This window comes from Theropithecus gelada, chromosome 18 (genome assembly GCF_003255815.1).
Source record: "Theropithecus gelada isolate Dixy chromosome 18, Tgel_1.0, whole genome shotgun sequence".
Lineage (NCBI taxonomy): Eukaryota > Metazoa > Chordata > Mammalia > Primates > Cercopithecidae > Theropithecus > Theropithecus gelada.
The window spans coordinates 56,727,533-56,746,173 of record NC_037686.1 but is presented as its reverse complement, the minus strand read 5'-3'; the positions used below and the strand labels follow the sequence as shown (position 1 = coordinate 56,746,173).

The 18,641-nt window shown below is 40.0% G+C and overlaps 1 protein-coding gene across 2 annotated transcripts in view; it reads right to left on the bottom strand.

Moving 5' to 3' along the window:
• LOC112611525 (serpin-like protein HMSD) overlaps window positions 1-18,641 on the bottom strand; it is a 43,404-nt gene that overhangs the window by 10,948 nt on the left and 13,815 nt on the right. Inside the window, exons 2-3 of one of the 2 annotated variants that reach the window (XM_025365447.1) lie at window positions 8,980-9,154; window positions 7,722-7,871 (exon numbers count right to left, since the gene is read on the bottom strand). In XM_025365447.1, coding sequence (XP_025221232.1) covers window positions 7,722-7,871; window positions 8,980-9,144 — 315 coding nt within the window. In that variant the 5' untranslated portion in view covers window positions 9,145-9,154. Of the gene's footprint in view, window positions 1-7,721; window positions 7,872-8,979; window positions 9,155-18,641 lie in introns of those variants that run through there. The other variant, XM_025365446.1, reaches the window with a different exon arrangement.

The following is an 18,641-nucleotide window of genomic DNA, read 5'->3' as shown; positions in this document are numbered from 1 at the left end:
AAGGCTAATAAAAGGTGGTAATAACCTAAACAGTAGCTAAGACTATAAAAATAAGTGAAATGCATCATAAAATCACACTATAATGTACAACTCTCATAAATATTCAACTTTATGCTTCACAGCCTTTCTTGTATACCAGCTGGTTTTGAAACAATTAATTTAGATTTTGAAACAAGTTTAAAAAATAATGAAAAAATCATATAACACAGTAAGAGTGATATCCCAAACATAAAGAATTCTTGTAAATCAATAAGAAAAACATCCAGCCCCACGGAAAATGTGCAAAGGAAATATAAATAGGTGATTCACAGAAAAGTTAGAAATGTTCAGTTCACATAGAATAGCTGTTCAACAATGGGAACACATGGACACAGGACGGGGAACAACACACACTAGCACCAGGAGGGGCTTGCGGGGTGAGGGGAGGGAGAGCATTAGGACAAATAGCTAATGCATGTGGGGCTTAAAACCTAGATGACGGGTTGATGGGTGCAGCAAACCACCATGGCACAAGTATACTTATGTAACAAACCTACACGTTCTGCTCTTGTATCCTGGGAACGTAAAGTAAAACTTTTTAAAAATGCACTTAAATTTCACATTCTGCTCTGTAATATAAACAGCTGATTAAACAGTTTGATTAGAAAAAAAACAAAAGCTGTTCAATTCCATTAATAATCAAAATGGTGTTTTTGGTGCTTTTCTTGCTTTATGGATATTAGCCCTTGTGTATCATATATGTTGTAATCATTTTATCTCAGGCTATCCTTTTTTTAACTTTTATTTTTGGTTCAGGAATACAGGTGCAGGTTTGTTATATAGGTAAATTGCATGTTGTGGGGGTTGGCGTAGAGATTACTTTGTCACCCATCACTAATAAGCATAGTACCTGTTAAGTAATTTTTGGATCCTCATCCTCCTCCACCCTCCACCCACAAGTTGGCCCCAGTATCTGTTGTTTTTTTTATTTGTGTCCATGTGTACTCAAAGTTTAGCTCCCACTTAAAAGTGAGAAAATGCAGTATTTCGTTTTTTGTTGCAGTGTTAGTTTGCTTAGGATAATGGATGTCCAGCTCCATCAATGTTTCTGCAAAGGATATGATCTCATTCATTTTTATGGCTTCATTGTATTTCATTGTATATATGTAGTGCATTTTTAAAAATCCAGTCTACCACTGATGGACATTTAGGTCGATGTTATGTCTTTGCTATTGTGAGTAGTGCTGCAATGACCATATGTGTGCATGTGTCTTTATGGTAGAAGAATTTATATTCCTTTGGGTACATACCCAATAATAGGATTGCTGGGTCAAATGGAAATTCTGTTTCAAGTTCTTTGAGAAAGCTTCAAATTGCTTTCCACAATGGCTGAACTAATTGACATCCCCACCAACTATTTACTTTCCTCTGTAGCCTTGCCAGCATCTGTTATTTTTTGACTTTTTAACAGTGGCCATTCTGACTGCTGTGTGATGGTATCTTATTATGGTTTTGATTGGCATTTATCTAATGATTAGTGATGTTAAGCATTTTTTCATATGTTTGTTGGCAACATATATGTCTTCTTTTGAAAAGTGTTCATATCCTTTGCCTACTTTTTAATGGAGTTATTTGTTTTTTGCATGTAAAACAAAATTCTTTAGATTCTGGATATTAGACTTTTATTGAATGTATATTTTGCAAATATTTTCTCCCATTCTGTAGGTAGTCTGCTTATTGTCTTGGCAGTTTTCTTGCTGTGCAGAAGATCTTAAGTTTAAATGGGTCCCATTTGTCGATTTTTGTTTTTGTTGCAGTTGCTTTTGGTGTTGTCATTGGGAAATATTTGCTAGTTCCTATGTCCAGGATGGTATTTCCTAGATTATCTTCAGAGATTTTATAGTTTTAGGTTTTACATTTAAGTCTTTAACCCATTTTGAGTTGATTTTTGTATATGGTGTAAGGAAGAAGTCCAGTTTCAATATTCTGCATATGGCTAGCCAGTTATCCCACACACATTTGTCGAATAAGAGTCCTTTCTCCATGGTTTGTTTTTGTCACATATCAGATGGTTGTGGGTGCGTAGCATTATTTCTGGGCTCTGAATCCTGTTCCATTGGTCATTGTGTCAGTTCTTTTACCAGTACCATGCTGTTCTGGTTACTGTAACCTTGGAGTATAATTTGAAGGCAGGTATGTGATGCCTTCAGCTTTGTTCTTTTTGCTCAGGACTGCCTTCACTATGTGGGCTGTTTTTTTGGTTTCATGTAAGTTTTAAAATAGTTTTATTCTAATTCTGTGAAGAATGTCATTGTAGTTTTATATAAATAGTTTTATATAAATAGCATTGAATCTGTTAATATAATATAATACATACAATCATATAGATAGCTCACTGATCTTTTGTATCATTTTGCATGTCTCAATTGTCTTTAGTTAGGCCCTGGTTTTGGTTTTTTTGTCTTCTGCTAGCTTTGGGGCTGGTTTGCTCTTGTTTCTCTAGTTCCTCTAATTGTAATGTTATGTTGTTAATTTCAAATCTTTCTAACTTTTTGATGTGGGTGTTTAGAGCTATAAACTTCCCTCTTAATACTGTTTTGGCTGTGTCCCAGATATTCTGTTATGGTGTATGTTTGTTCACATTAGCTTTAATGAGTTTGTGGATTTCTGTCTTAATTTCATTATTTACCCAGGAATCATTCAGGAGCAGGTTGTTTAATTTATATGTAATTGTGTGGTTTTGGGCAATTTTCATCACATCAATTTCTATTTTTATTGTACTGTGATCCAAGAATGTGGTTGGTATGATTTCATTTTTAAGAATTTGCTGGATATTGTTTTATGCCTAACTGTGTGGTCAATTTTATAGTATGTGCCATGTACAGATGAGAAAATGTATATTCTATTGTTTTGGGGTGGAGAGGTCTATAGATATCTGTTAGGTCCATTGATCAACTATTGAGTTCAGGTCCTGAATATCTTTGTCAGTTTTCTTCCATGATTATCTGTCTAATACTGTCAGTGAGGTGTTATTTTATCCCATTATTATTGTATGACCTCTTCCTAGGTCCTCTTATTGAATTGAGTCTTTTACCAATGTGCAATACACTTCTTTGCCTTTTTTGATCTTTGTTGGTTTAAAGATTGTTTTGTCTGAAAATAGAACAGAAATCCCTGCCTTTTTATGTATTCCATTTGCTTCATATATTTTTTTTCTCTATCCCTTTACTTTTAGCCTATGTGTGTCTTTGCATATGAGACTTGTCTCTTGAAGATAGCATATGGTTGGGCTGGGCATCTTTATTCAATGTACCACTCTGTGCCTTTTAATTGGGGCACTTAGACCATCTACATTTGAGGTTAGTAGTAGATTTGATCCTGTCATCATATTGTTAGCTAGTTATTATGCAGACTTCGTTGTGTGGCTGCTTTATGGTGTCACTGATCTATGTATTTACATGTATTTTTGCAGTAGCTGGTAATGATCTTTCCTTTCTATATTTAGTACTCCCTTCAGGACCTCTTGCAAGGTAGGTCTGGTGGTAATGAATTCCTTTAGCACTTGCTTGTCTGAAAAGGATCTTATTTCCCCTCTGCTTATGAAGTTTAGCTTGGCTGGATATGAAATTATTGGTTCAAAATTATTCAAAATTATTTTCTTTAAGAAAGCTAAATGTTGCCCCCCGCCCCAATCTCTTCTGGCTTGCAATGTTTCTGCTAACAGGTTTGCTGTTAGCCTGATAAGATTCCCTTTGTAGTTGACCTGCCCCTTCTGTTTTTTCTTCTTCATTTCGACTTTGGAGAATCTTATGATTATGCGTCTTGAGGATGGTGTTCCTGTGTAGTATTTCGCAGGGGTTCTCTGCATTTTTCTAAATTTGAATGCTGTCCTCTCTAGCGTTGGGGGACATTTTCATGAATGATATCCTGAAATATGTTTGCCAAGTTGCTTGGTTTCTCTCTCTCTCTTTCAGAGACGTCAATGAGTCATAAATTTGGTTTCTTTACATAATCCTATATTTCTTGAAGGTTTTGTTGATTCTTCTCTATTTATTTTCTTTATTTTTATATGAATGAGTTATTTTGGAAAGCCAGTCTTCAAGCTCTGAGACTGTTTTCTCACGTGGTCAATTCTGCTGGTAATATTGCAATTTCACTGTGAAATTATTGTAGAGTGTTTTTCAGCTCTATCAATTCAATTTGTTTCTTTCTTATAATGGCCACTTTGTCTATGAGCTCTTGTATTGTTTTATCGTAATCATTAGGTTTCTTGGATTGGGTTTTGACTGTCTCCTGTATGTTGATGATCTTTGTTCCTATCCATATTCTGAATTATGTTTCTGATGTTTCAGCTGTTTCGGCTTGGCTAAGAATCATTGTTGAGGAACTAGTGTGACCGTTTAGAGATAAGAAGACACGCTTTTTGAGTTACCAGAGTTCTTCTGCTGGGTCTTTCTCATTTGTGTGGGCTCATGTTCCTTTGGTCCTTGAGGTTGCTGTGCTTTGGATAGATTATTTTGCTATTTTCTTCTTTGATGAACTTGGACGTTTGATTACAGCACAAGATGATTTTGGTTGATGGACTCTGATTCTAGTCTACTCCTGGGTCTTGGGGGTGCTCCTTCTGATTACTTTCTCCATGCCTGTGTTTCTTTTGTTGGGTGTTCTGGTCCATAGGGCTCCTTCAGTCACGGCCCACAGCTGGCAGAGAAGCTGTATCCTTGCCAGGCCAGTCCTAATCTGCTGCCCCTGTGCTTCCTGGGGAAACATAGAGTTACACCTTCCAGCAGGGTTCAAGTGGAAGTGGAACCACTGGGCTAGAAGACCTAGTGAGTGTGGCCCATCTGCCTATGACAGGCAGGAGTGGATGGACTTGCCCCCCCTGCCATTCAGGTGTTTCCAGCGTGACAGGGGTCTGGGCCTCTCGAAAAACTTAGGAAGAAGCAGGACTGTTGGGCTGGAAGCTATAGCAAGTGTGGTTTGCCTGGCTACCAACCAGAGGTGGGTGGAAATGACTGCTCTGCCTTCTGGGTGCTTCCTGGGACAACAGAAAGCTGCCACTGCAAGATGAGTTCTCACAGAAGCAAGACCACTGGACTGGAAGCTTTAGTAGGTATTACCTGCCTGGCTACCGGTGGTAGGGGCGAGTGGAGTCACACACTCTGCCCACTATGTGCTGCCAGGGGCAACAGAAAAGCTGCATCCACTGGCTGAGTTGATACAGAAGCAGCAGCACTGGGCCAGAAGCTCTAGCAGGTGTTGCCAGTCTGACTACCAATGGCCAGGGTAGGCAGGTCACATGCCCTGCTCTCCAGGTTATTCCTGGAACAACAGAAGACTGTGACCTCCAGCTGAGTTCACTGGAGGGTGACCACTGGGCTGGAAGCTACAGCCAGCATTTCCCACCTGGCTACCAGTGGCAGGGGTGGGTGGGGTTGCATGCTCTGCCATCTGGGTGTTTCCTGGGATGCTAGGAACCTGTGCCCAATAGCTGAGTTCACACAGAAGTTGGGCTGGCTGTTGGGCCAGAAGCTCTAGCAGGCATTGTCCACCTGGTTACTTGTGGTGGGGGAAGTTGGGGTCACACAGCATGCCATCCAAGTGTTTCTGGGGACAAGATAAAACTGCACCCTCCAGCTGAGTTCACACGGAAGTGGGACCGCTGGGCCAGAAGCTCTACCAAGCATTGCCTTCCTGGCTATGAGTGGTGGGAGTGGGTGGGGTCATGCACCCTGTCATCTGAGTGTTTCCTGGGAAAACGTGAGGCTGCACTCTCCAGGTCAGTTCACACAAAAGCAGGACCACTGGGCAGAAGCTGGCACCAAGCCCTGTCTGGTAAGAAGGGGCGGAGCAAACTTACTGCTCCCAGGCACTGCAACTGTGGCTTCTAATGGGGATGTGACACCGGCGATGGTCTGCTTCGGGGCCCAAGGCTTGTAGCGGCCTTCTTGGATTCGAGAGTTGCCCCCACAATACGTCCAGGTGGCTCTCTGCCTCAGTCTAGAAGTGCAGTGGTGGGGTGTTAGGGGTCAGGGGGATCCTCCTGTTCTCAATCATGCACAGGTCCTGGTGGACATCGTGAATTCCCCTGGGAGCTCTCACTCATTCACCCTTTCCTGTGTTGAACAGAATCTCCTGGCTCCACGCTGAGCTCAGACAGGCTGGTTCCTGGATTCCTTCCTCTCTGATCTCTGTGCTCCCCTCCCGCCTTGATGGAACCCAGTGTAATTTCTCAGATGGTTGATCGGTGTGCAGTGTCAGTGTCCATTACCCCTTCTACTTCTTCTCATGTGTACAGCGGTACACAGGAGCTGCTTCTAGTCCAGTTTCTTGGTTGGCCCCACCCTTCCAAAGGTTTATAGGGTTATAATATGCAGTGCTGTTGATAGTAGGTGGAAATGAGCACTTTACACATATGCTTTGGGGAATGTAAGTGGCTATAATACCAGTAACAGCAATTTGGCAATATTTATTAAAGCTTCAAAGTTTCATTCCCTTTCTCCCTTCTGCACATCCATTTTAGACAGTAACGAATGCACATGAGCACAAAATCTTGTACAGGGATATTAGAGTCTGTAATGGTCCAGATTAAATACAACCTAAATGCTCAGCAATAAGGGAAAGGTTTACTCCATCACAGTACAGTCCTACTTAGGAATACTAGAAAATGGGTAAAAAGAGTGACATAGATACACATATGCTGAGATGGAAAGAATTTAAGACGTATTGTTAAGTAAAAAGAAACAAAGTATAAAACAATATGTATAGTATAATAACAATGTAGGGAGGAACCTCACAAAGCAAAATTTCTGTATGTGAAGCAGGATAGACTTCAACTTTATAAAAGCTCAGACATTGAGAAGAGGAGTATTGGAGTTAGAGGTTAATGAGGGTTCTTGATTTATATGTGTTACTTGCAGTTTTGTGTAAGAAATTACTTGAGTACCTTTGTTTTTGTTTGTTTGTTTGTTTGTTTGAAATGGAGTCTTGCTCTGTCACCCAGGCTGGAGTGCAGTGGCACCATCTCAGCTCACTGCAACCTCCACCCCCAGGGTTCAAGGGATTCTTTTGCCTCAGCCTCCCAAATAGCTGGGATTACAGATGCCCGCCACCACGCTTGGTTAATTTTTGTATTTTTAGTAGAGATGGGGTTTCACCATCTTGGCCAGGCTGATCTTGAACTCCTGACTTCATGATCCACCCGCCTTGGCCTCCCAAAGTGCTGGGATTACAGGCGTGAGCCACCGCGCCCAGCCGAGTACCTTTGTTTTTAAAAGATAAAAAAGTCATTAAAGGCTTGTCAACAAATAGAGCCAAGGTAGTTAGCTAAAATATGTTTTAAAAGATTTGCGGTGTCTAAAAATCCAATCAAAATATTTAAATACATAAAAAGCTAGGAAAGTGTCATGATGCACAAAAAATTAACATCATCTGCAAAGCAATTACTAGAAATACTCATTTTGATCATTTCTTTGTTTCGGCTGATTCATCTCCAATTGTGCTATGCTCTGTGTCAGTTCTTTTATAAAGATTAAGTCATTTAAGCTTCATTAATGTCTTGTCAGTATTTGCTATAAGACTTATTTTATAGACAATAAAACAATCAGAGGAGCCGTGTGAAGTTAAGGAATGAAGTTGTGAATTCAGGCCCACCTGTAGGAATTCAGAGCCCACATTCTTTCTACTAGTGTCCATCACATTGCTATCTTTATTTTCTTGATAAAACATAAAGTACAACTTACTGTGTGGAAGTCATAAGACTTTTCTCCGAAGAGCCTGTTAGCAGTTTTAAGCAAGTACTGAGTACCAGCTCTGTTAATTTCAGCAAGAAGTGACTGAAAACCTTGGTGAATATCTCCATCTTCACCTCCAATTTTACTAAAAGAGAGTGCCTGAAATTTTTAAAAACAAATAAAATTTTCAGTATTCCCTGACTTCAAAAATAGGCACAATGCTATATTCAACATTAAGAGATTTATAGATCCTTACTAGAGCATAAAAGATGATTAATCTAATTTATATGATTTGGCTATGTCTCCCCCCAAAATCTCATCTTGAATTATAATCCCCATAATCCTCACATGTTAAGGGTGAGACCAGGTGGAGGTAATTGGTCATGGGGGCAGTTTCCTCCATGCTGTTCTCATGATAGTGAGTGAGTCACTCAAGAGCTGATGGTTTTATAAGTGTCGGGCATTTCCCCAGCTTGCACTCACTCCATCCTGCTACCCTGTGAAGAAGGTGCCTCCTTCTCCTTTGCCTTCTGCCATGATTGTAGGTTTCCTGAGGCCTCCAACCAGCAATGTGGAACTGTGAGTTAATTAAAACTCTTTCCTTTATAAATTACCCAATCTCAGGTATTGCTTTATAGCAGTATGAGAATGCACTATTACACTAATTAAAGATAGAAAGTGGGTTGACATCCACCCATTCTCCCTACCTATAGCTCTTCTTAAGCTTCCCTACAATCACTTCCTATGTAAAATCAATATTATCTAAATATTGGTATGACTAGATATGCCTTTTGCAAACCCTAACAAAATGATTCAGGTTACTTAAACGCTCACTGTTTGTGGTACTTTGTCTAAAAACACAGCTGCCAAACATGTGTTCTGTCTCTGCATACACATGGTGCTCCTGACACCAAAAGATGGAGTCTCCCTCCCCTTTGTTAGGATCTGGGATGGCCCCAAGACTTACTTTTAACAAGAGAATGCAGATGTAGCTCTGTTCTAAGCCTAGACCTTAAAAAGCCTGGCAGCTTCCACTTTGGCTCTCTTATAACGCAGCTACCATGATGTAAGGATGCACAAGCTTCCCTAAGGAAAGGCCATGTGGAAGGGCTCTGGAGGAATGAAAAGACTTGCTTGTAGGGTACTCCCGACCCCAGCCACCAAGTAGCACCAAGGCCCAGATATGTGAGACCTTCTTGGACCTTCTAGACCAGCATTACTGATAAATTAGTAGCATTTATTTTTGTCTTGAAGTGGCTCTAGGTACCTGAGACATCTGGGCTGCAGTGTTTCCCTTCGCTCCCATGAAGACCATGGCCAAGGCTGACGACATGCTCATGGGTGAAAAAAATATGTTGTTTGAGTTGTTTTCCCCTAGCTTTTTCAAAAGGTTTAATGCAAAGGTGCCATTTGCTTCTGATAGAGCGTCCATGACAGTGAGCCTGAAACAATGGATTTAAAAACAATTTTACATCAATATGGGCTTACTATGTATTGCATTTTCACTTTATTAAGAGAGTGGATACTTTTCCTCAGTGAACAAATAGGTACACATACAAAAACTAAACTGGGGCTTTTGATGCATAATTTCATTTAATCTGTACAACCGGATGGGGTCAGTGCAGCGAATATTTGCATTTTACAAGCAAATAAATGGAGTCTTCGCTGTGTCGGTATCTTGCCTCTGAGGATACCCAGCTACAAACAGCAACGCAAGGATTAGCAACCAGGTCTGTGGTTGCTGAAGAACGCTGTAGATCTAGGGTTCCTCTTAATCTCTTAATCACCATGGTACAAGGTTTTTTGTTTTTGTTTTTGTTTTTTTTTAGAAAGCAGAAAGCAAGTTAAAGCTCTCTTTTTAAAACATGAAATTCATAAGTACAGAAACTATTAATTTCCAGCACTGGTAAAATAGGTATTCCTTCCTGTACTCTACAACTGATTATGTAAATATTTTCAGAGTGTAATTTAGAATTACATTTTAAAAAGGAAGGAAGGAAGAGAGGGAAGGAGGAAGGATAGAAAAAAGAAAATGCCAAGAAAATATTTATACATTCAGAATAAAAAAATTCATTTCAAAGAATTTCACTGAAAGTAAAACTCACATGTACTGATAAGAAACGTTTTGCAGAAAGATGACTAGTGAAGCACTTCATATGCTACAGAGATAATCTTTAAATGGCCAACAATAGAGAACCAGTTAGATTCTGTCATATCTGTGATTGAATGTAAATGAAGATTAATGTTAAGTGTAAATTAGAAATAAAGTTACATATAAGTATAATTCACAAATAGACTGGAAAGAAATACTGAATATCGAATACTTCTGGGCAATGGGTAATATTGATGTTAGTTATATTCTCCTGTATTTTTGCATTTTCTGCAATGTGTGTATATTCTTTTTAGTGTGATTTAGTCAGATTTGCTCTTTATGAAATTAATGAACTGGCACTTAGTAAATAATTCTAGGAGAGACATTATACAAATCAACAGGCACCTTCCCATTCCTCCCAACTTCCTAGAAGCAATCAATCACAAGTCAGCTTGCTCTTTCTCCTGGCATTTACCTCCATGTTTAGCTATAATAGGTGTATACTACTGTTTTTGACCTAACAATTTTAGACGTCATCTATTGCTTCCTAATTTATGGAATTACATCCCTTACTTCAGTCACTGCATTTCACCTCCTCTATCCAAGTGTTTGCTTTAGTGCAATCAAATAGTATTCATAGCTAAGCCAAGTAGTGAACAATTAATCCATTCCTCTTCTGACATAACTCTGTTTTTCCTTATGTTAATATTTCTTCCACCTCACCTTCTTCGGCTTTCTTTTATATATAGCAAATTTGCCCCCAAGTGTTCCACCAATCAGTCAAACCTTTTCAGTAATTTCTTCATATGCTCAACCACATATGAATAATCTCAGTCCCACTGCTCGTCTCCCACAGTCTCTCATCCTGCTGGTGTGCAGGTTTCTTTAATCTGTAGGATTTTCATTCCCAAAGCAGAATTTTCATAAGCAGAGAATAACTTTCCCTACTATTATACTTTAGTTAGTGGCCAACTTATTGTTTGTCAATTTGGTAAACATCAACTTTTACTTTAAACTTTAAAGCACACTACTAACACAGCAAATAAAATATTTTTAAACTTTTAAACTTAAGCTTAAAAGTTTAAAAATAAAATAAAAGCTTTTCTAGGGCCATACCAGTGACAAAACTGAGATAGATATTCCATTTTGGTTTCTAAATATATTATGATGTAAATTACATTAGTATTTAAATACGTTACATACCTTTCTTTTCTAAACATTCTTGCATTCAGAGGCTGTCTGCTGGGCTGTAATTGTACTACCCTTCTCTTTCATAATTCCAATGTGTTGCATCCATTGCTATTAATCACTCACATTGCTGACTATTCCTTTCCAAACTCACTTCTCTTTAGTGTGCAGCATCTCTGTCTCATGTAAGACAGCCTTTTGCCAATGTCCTTTGTTTTGAACCCCAATGCCTTTTCTGCTTTATTGTTTATTCCTTTGTTTGGCTAGAACAATAGTTTTCTAAGACAGAATACATAAATTTTGATTTATTGCATATCTGAAAATATTTTTATTCTACTATTAGATACTATTGATTGTTCGGCTGGGACCAAATACGAATGTTACTTTTCACATCAGTCTTATAAATCACAACAGGGAGGAGACAGCTCTGGGTCACATTCCTGTCATCAGACGCAATTAGACCCCAGAAGCAAGAGGACCCTCACCTGACCCAGTTTCCCCCTAGCATCTAAGTATGCCTGACAGCATCTGAATATTAATTTTCTGTAAGTTCTGTTTTCCAAGCTTAGGTTTTTTTTTATTATTATACTTTAAGTTCTAGGGTACATGTGCACAAAGTGCAGGTTTGTTACCTATGTATACATATGCCATGTTGGTGTGCTGCACCCATTAACTCATCATTTACATTAGGTATATCTCCTAATGCTGTCCCTTCCCCCTCCCCCCTCCCCCACCCCACAACAGGCCCTGGTGTGTGATGTTCCCCTTCTTGTGTCCAAGTGTTCTCATTGTTCAATTCCCACCTATGAGTGAGAACATGTGGTATTTGGTTTTTTGTCCTTGATTCTCACCAAACTTGGTTTTAAAGGGTAGTGGGAGGAGAAAAGGAAGTAACTTAAGTGGCAATATGATCTGATACAACAAAATTAAAATATGATTAAAAGGCCCCCACCATCTTACCTTAAGGACACTGAATTTTGAAATATTTTATCCCGTCAGTGAATGTAATAAAAACAAGATCTGGAATGTCCCTCACGATGATCTTTGCAGGCCTGCACACTCTCAAAAGTGCTGTGGTGTTGGCCAAACTCTGGGAGCCAGAGGGCTGTGAAACCCGTGCGCTCATTCATGGAAAAGGCGCTGGGGTAGGCTCAGGGTCCAGGCTGCCGTTGGGACCCACCCCTAGTTCTCTCTCGAGGGTCTTCGGTATCCTCAGAAATTCCCAACGCACTGCTCTCTGCGGCATCACCTATGGCCAAGGGGCCCTGAGCTATGGCACCAACATTCTGCGACGCCCCCATCCCACAGGTGGCCCATCTCCTGGACCCTGGAGGTGCGCGCTCCCAGGGTCCCGCGGTCCTAGGGTCCTAGTGTTCTGAGGCATCACAGCCCCCTCCCACCCCAAAGAGTACTTCACCAGAGAGGATCGCGGGGCGTCATTCTCCGCACCCCCGCTTCCCAGCTCCTGCGTGCTGAGCTGAGCTGAGCCTGGAGGCTCATCCCCCAGCTCCACGCGATCTCCCCCAACACCCGCCCTGACCACACCAGGATCCACAGGGGTCGCAGCCAGGCGCAGCCACGCCCCTGCCCTCGGGGAGGCCCCGGCCCGAGACCAAGTGAAAGACGGGAGCCCCGGGACGGAGCTCAGGGAACTTTGCCTGGTTCAGCTTTCCCGGGCTCCTACCGTTTCCTGGGCGCGGGAGCGGATAACCCGATGCCTGCTTGTGGGAGCCGCTCCCAAAGCTAGACACGTACCGCCGTTGTGGGCACCGTTGCCCAGGAGCGAGGGGAGGCCGGTGGTAGTGACGGGAATAGAGGCGTCTGGGCGGCGCGGAGTATCAGATCCTAGTGAGTGGGGAGGCGGGCGCAGTCGGGACCCGAGCAGGCACCACCCAGCAGGCGCGTGGGCAGGAGGGCGGGGCGGGTCCCGCAGGCGGAGGGGATTTCCTGGTGTGCAGGAAGCGGCAGCTCGCTGTGCAGAAAAAAGCCCCTACTCTCCGGGAGCTTTCAATCAAGAAGTGATAATCCACCCCGCACCCCACCCCGAGTTAAGGTGTCTTTGTAGTGAACTGTGAATCATAACTTCAGGGACCAGAAGAATGCACATTCCTGGTACATAGATGTAAGGTGCACACTGCCTTACAGAAATTTAAAATGAACCATCTATGTAGGGGTCTTGTGATAAGAATTAGATAAGAATTAGACTTTGGGGCATTGACTTTGGGGCATTAGATAAGAATTAGACTTTGGGGATTTGACAAATTATAGAAATTACTGTGAAACCTTATTTCCCATTTTGGAGCAGTCATGGGGAACAGAAAGGTTTCAGGTGACTGGGGGTGGGGAGAGGGCTAGCCAGATTTTTATTATTTATTTATTATTTATTTTTATTAATAGATAATAGCTGACATCGTTTTAGGGTGCATAATTTAATACATTCATATAATTTGTAAATATGAAATCAGTGTTATTGGGGCTTCCAACATCTTAAATATTAGTCTTTATGCAGAAACATTCAAATTACTCTCTTCTAGTTATTTTGAAATGTAAAATAGATATATTATAAATACATATATGTAATATACAATAAATATACAAAATACAATATTTTGAAATTGTAAACTATTTTCACTCTACTGATCTGTTAGACACTAGGTCTTAGCTTCTATGAAATTGTATATTTGTACCCATTAATCAATCTCTCTTCAACACTCCGTTCCCTCTACCCTTCCTCACCTCTGGAAAGCTTCAGTCTACTTCCTATCTTGAAGATGAGATCCACTTTTTCAGCTCCCACCTATAAGCGAGAACATGCAGTATTTGTCTTTCCGTACTTGGGTTATTAACACTTAACCTTATGACCTCTAGTTCCATCTATGTTGTTACAAATGATAGAATTTCATTTCATTCTTTTCTATGCTGAATAATATTCCATTGCGTATATATATCACATTTTCTTTATCCATTCATCCATTGATGGGCGCTTAGGTTGGTTCCATATTTTCTCTATTGTGAATAGTGCTGCAATAAACATGGAAGCGTGGGAGTGCAGATATCCCTCAATACAGTGATATCCTTTCTTTTAGATCTATACCCAGCAGTGGAATTGATGGTAATATGACAACTCTATTTTTAGGATTTTGCAAAACCTCCATAGAGTTTTCTATAGCGGCTGTACTAATAGACATTCCCACTAAGAGGGTTTCCATTTCTCTACATTCTCACTCCCCAGCATTTCATTATTTTATTATTCCTTTTTGTTTGTTTTCTTTCTTCTTCTTCTTCTTCTTTTTTCTTTCTTTCTTTTTTTTTTTTTTACAGTTTTGCTCTTGTTGCTCGGGTTGGAGTGCAGTGGCGTGATCTCAGCTCACTGCAACCTCCACCTCCCAGGTTCAAGTGATTCTCCTGCCTCAGCCTCCCAAGTAGCTGGGATTACAGGCACGTGCCACCACGCCTGGCTAATTTTGTATGTCTGTTAGAGACAGGGTTTCACCATGTTGGTCAGGCTGGTATTTAACTCCTGACCTCAGGTGATCCACCCACCTCGGCCTCCTAAAGTGCTGGATTACAGGTGTGGGCCACCATGCCTGCCCCTGGTCATTTTCATACAAGTCATTTTAACTGGAATGAGATGATAGCTCATTGTGGTTTTAATCTGCATTTCTCTGATGATTAGTGATGTTGAACACTTTTTCATATACCCATTGGCTATTTGTATGTCTTCTTTTGAGAAATCTGTTCAGATCTTTTGCCCATTTTTTAAATCAATTTTTTTTTTTGGCTGTTAAATTGTTTGAGATCCTTATATATTCTGCTTATTAATCCCTTGTCAGATGGATAGTTTGGAAAAATGTTCTCCCACTCTGTGCGTTATCTCTTCCTTTTGTTGATTGTTTATTTTGCTATGCAGAAGCTTTTTAGCTTGTTGTAATCCCCAATGTCTATTTTTGTTTTGGTTTTCTGTGCTTTTGAGCCCTTGCACATAAAAAAAAAAAAAAAATACTTTGCCTAGACCAATGTCCTGGAGCATTTCCTCAGTGTTTTCTTCTAGTAGTTTCATAGTGTCAGGTCACAGATTAAAGTCTTTCATTCATTTTGATTTGTTTGTTGTATATATTGAGAGATAGGAGTCTAGTTTCATTCTTCTGACAATGGTTACCCAGTTTTCAGAGCACCATTCATTGAAGACTGTATTTTCCCCATTTTATGTTCCTGGCATCTTTGTCAAAAATGAGTTTGCTGCAAATGTGTGTATTTATATCTGGGTTCTCTACTGTGCTCAATTGGTCTATGTGTTTTTATGCTGGACTATACTGATTTGCTTAGTATAGCTTTGTAGTATATTTTGAAATCAGGTAGTTGGATGCCTCCAGCTTTGTTTTCTTTGCTCAGGATTGCTTTGGCTATTTGGGGTCTTCTGTGGTTCCCCACAAATTGTGGGATTGTTTTTTCTATTTCTATGAAGAATAACATTGGTATTTTGATAGGGATTGCACTGAATCAGTAAATTGCTTTTGGGTGGTAATTTTAACAACATTAATTCTTCCAATCCATGATGTTGAAGAGTATGAATATCTTTCTAGTTTTTCTGAGTCCTCTTCAATTTTTTTCATGAATGTTTTATAGTTTATCTTGTAGAAATCTTTTACATCTTTGGTTAAATTGATTATCAGGTGTTTCATATTTTATATTTTTTGTAGCTATTGTAAGTGGTATTTCATTCTTGGTTTCTTTTTCTGATTTTTCACTGTTGTTGTATAAAAATCTTACTGATTTTTGTAAGCCAATTTTGTATCCTCCAGCTTCACTGCTTCATTGATCAGTTTTAACAGATATTTGGCGGAGTCTTTAGGTTTTTCTAAGATTATGTCATGTGCAAACAAAGCTAATTTGAGTTTTTCCTTTTCAGTTTGGCTGGCTTCATACTTCTTTCTCTTGCCTAATTGCTCTGGCCAGGACTTCCAGTAAGGTATTAAATAAAGTGGGTGAAATTAGGCATCCTTGTCTTGTTGCAGATCTTATTGAAATGTTTTCAATTTTTCCCCATTCAGTATGATATTAATTGTGGATTTGTCATCTATAGCCTTTATTATTTTGAGGTATATTTGTTTTATACCCAGTTTGTTGAGGGCTTCTATCATAAAGGGATGTAGAATTATATGAAGTACGTTTTTAGCATCTATTGAAATAATCATATAGTTTTTGTTTTTGGCTCTGTTAATGAGCTGTATTGCATGTATTGATTCATGCACATTCAACCACCTTTGCATACCCGGGATGAATCTCACTGAAGAAAGCTTTCCCAGAACTTTCCAGTTTGGTAATTCTACTTCAAAAAAATCCCCAATTAAATCTTAGGAAATGGAATTGGGCAGCAATAATTTATAAAGCTCTCCAGGTGATTTCAGTGTGGAATCCTAAAAGTAACTGTTCCCAAGAACATCTCCTCAGTAGTCTTGATGCAGGATTCACCCACATCTTTTCTCCATGATTCTGAAAAGCCCTCTCTGTAGTAGCTAAAGACTCACATTTGAACTGTGCCCAAACTTTCCTGCTCTTACAATTGGAAAATGCCAATATCACTTCCCAGTTGTGTACCAATTACTCCTTGTTGTTCAGATCTAGCTCCAGACTTTGGGCCCAACTTCATTCATCCACTCCTTTTTCTCCTTGACCAGCTCAACAAGTTAAAATATGATAAATACTTTTACCTTATTCCCACTGCCTAGTTGTTTCAAAGTTATTTATTAAGGACATAATTTGGTAATTGAGAGTTTCATTATAAACACAAGTGTCCCAGGTTGGAAAGATAGTGCATGCAAGTGCAGAGAGGGCTGAGATGGCACCATGATGTTGAATAACTGTGACCATTTCAGGCCTTCAGTGGCACAGACAATTGGAATGAGGTACCACAGAAAAGCCTCTGTTGTGTCCACAGGAGCAGATCATGAAGGGCCATGTCAACTCTAGGGGGAGTTTCTTTATTCCCTGTGGACAATGGGAAATCACTAAAATACTTTAAGCTGAGGAGAAACATAGTCCTATTTGTATTTTACAAAGATTCCTTTGACTGCATCATGGAAGATATTGTAGGAGGCTGCCATCGCATGTAGTGAGGTGTTAGGGGGACACAGCATGGGTGAGAGATGAGGAAAGCTGAAATGAGGCAGAGTCAAGGGAAATGGAGAGGAGGGATTTCTAGGACATAGATTAGGTATCACTTCTTGGGCCATGAAAGGAGGAGGGGGTGGGAAGTATCAAAGATGAATCCAAGAAAGAATGAAACTAATTTTTGTAATAGTGCAATGAAATGTGAAAATGGTCAGTCTTCCTAAGGGAGAAATCTGTCTGCAAATCTATATTTGTGAGGATTAATTGTATTTATTTTCTGAGTATGGACAATTTAAATGCTGGGCCCTAAAGGGAAACCCATCCCTCTAGGTAACTAGAGCCTAATTTCAGACAACCTGAACAGGATCTCCACTCACAAACCCTTCTGCCTGCCCCACTAGGGAGGTGACAGGTACCTGTTAAGAAGGTTCTGGACTATATCATTCAGTGTCTCAGAAATTGTGCTCAGCTTCATCTTCTGTCTTCTAGCCTCATACCTAATTTTCATCTCTTCAGTTAGTACTGGGGAGTATCTGCTGGTTCTCAACTCCCGACTCAACCTTAACCTAGTTTTGTCTGACTCCCTTGGCTCCGGACTTTGTGGACCTCAGGAAGGGCACACTCCTAGGTTAGTCTCACGTTGAGCTACCAGCGTCTACAAATTATACTTCCACTTGTCAAGAGGAAACTAGAGTCCAAATGTAGTTGGAACTTCCTGGCATGGTTTGAGATCTCTGTGCTTCTTATTGTTAAATGAACAAATGCTCCATCTTAAAGAGGCTTCTTGGTCTTAAAAATGTTTCCACTCAGTGACTGACCATATTCACCAGCAACAGCCACTCCTTACACACCCTGCTGCACCTTTCAGTTTCCTCATGAGATTTCCAGCAAGTCTTCACGGTTTTGAGGAAGTGGGAGGTAAAAACAAAAAACAAAAAACCCCACTTGCTTCTGATAATCAAGTCCAGAGACACAGAGAAAAATGTAAGCATTAGAAAGACTCATATTGTGGCTACTACGTTTACAGAGAAGGATGGTGAAATAGAGGTAGTTTGTGTGATTTGCCAAGAGTCCCATGAGGAATTCATGGAAGAAGTGAGACCAGAGTCTGTATGGCCACATTCCCAGAGCACTGCTTTTTCTGCCATACTCTGCAGTAATATTATAATATTGTGATAACACAACTGAAGAATGTTCCACATATTCAGTGATATAAGAGAATTTTAATGATAATGAACAAATGTCAACAAAGTTCATCTGATTGTTGATAACACTTAAGGAATGGAGTTTTAACTCTCTAGGAGAAGCTGGGCTAAAAGACTAAATGCAGTCTCCTTGTGTGTGATCTGCGATGCTATTTTGCTGAAGGTAAATTCCTATTATTAACTTGAAATTTATTCTGACTGCATTAACGCCAATTCTTTTGAGCTCAGTGTGCCTATCCAGTTGGGTACATTCTGTTTACTCAGATACATTCTCTTTCCAGTACTCCCATCACTTCTCTCTATTCAAACAATTACAAAACTTCTTGAATATTA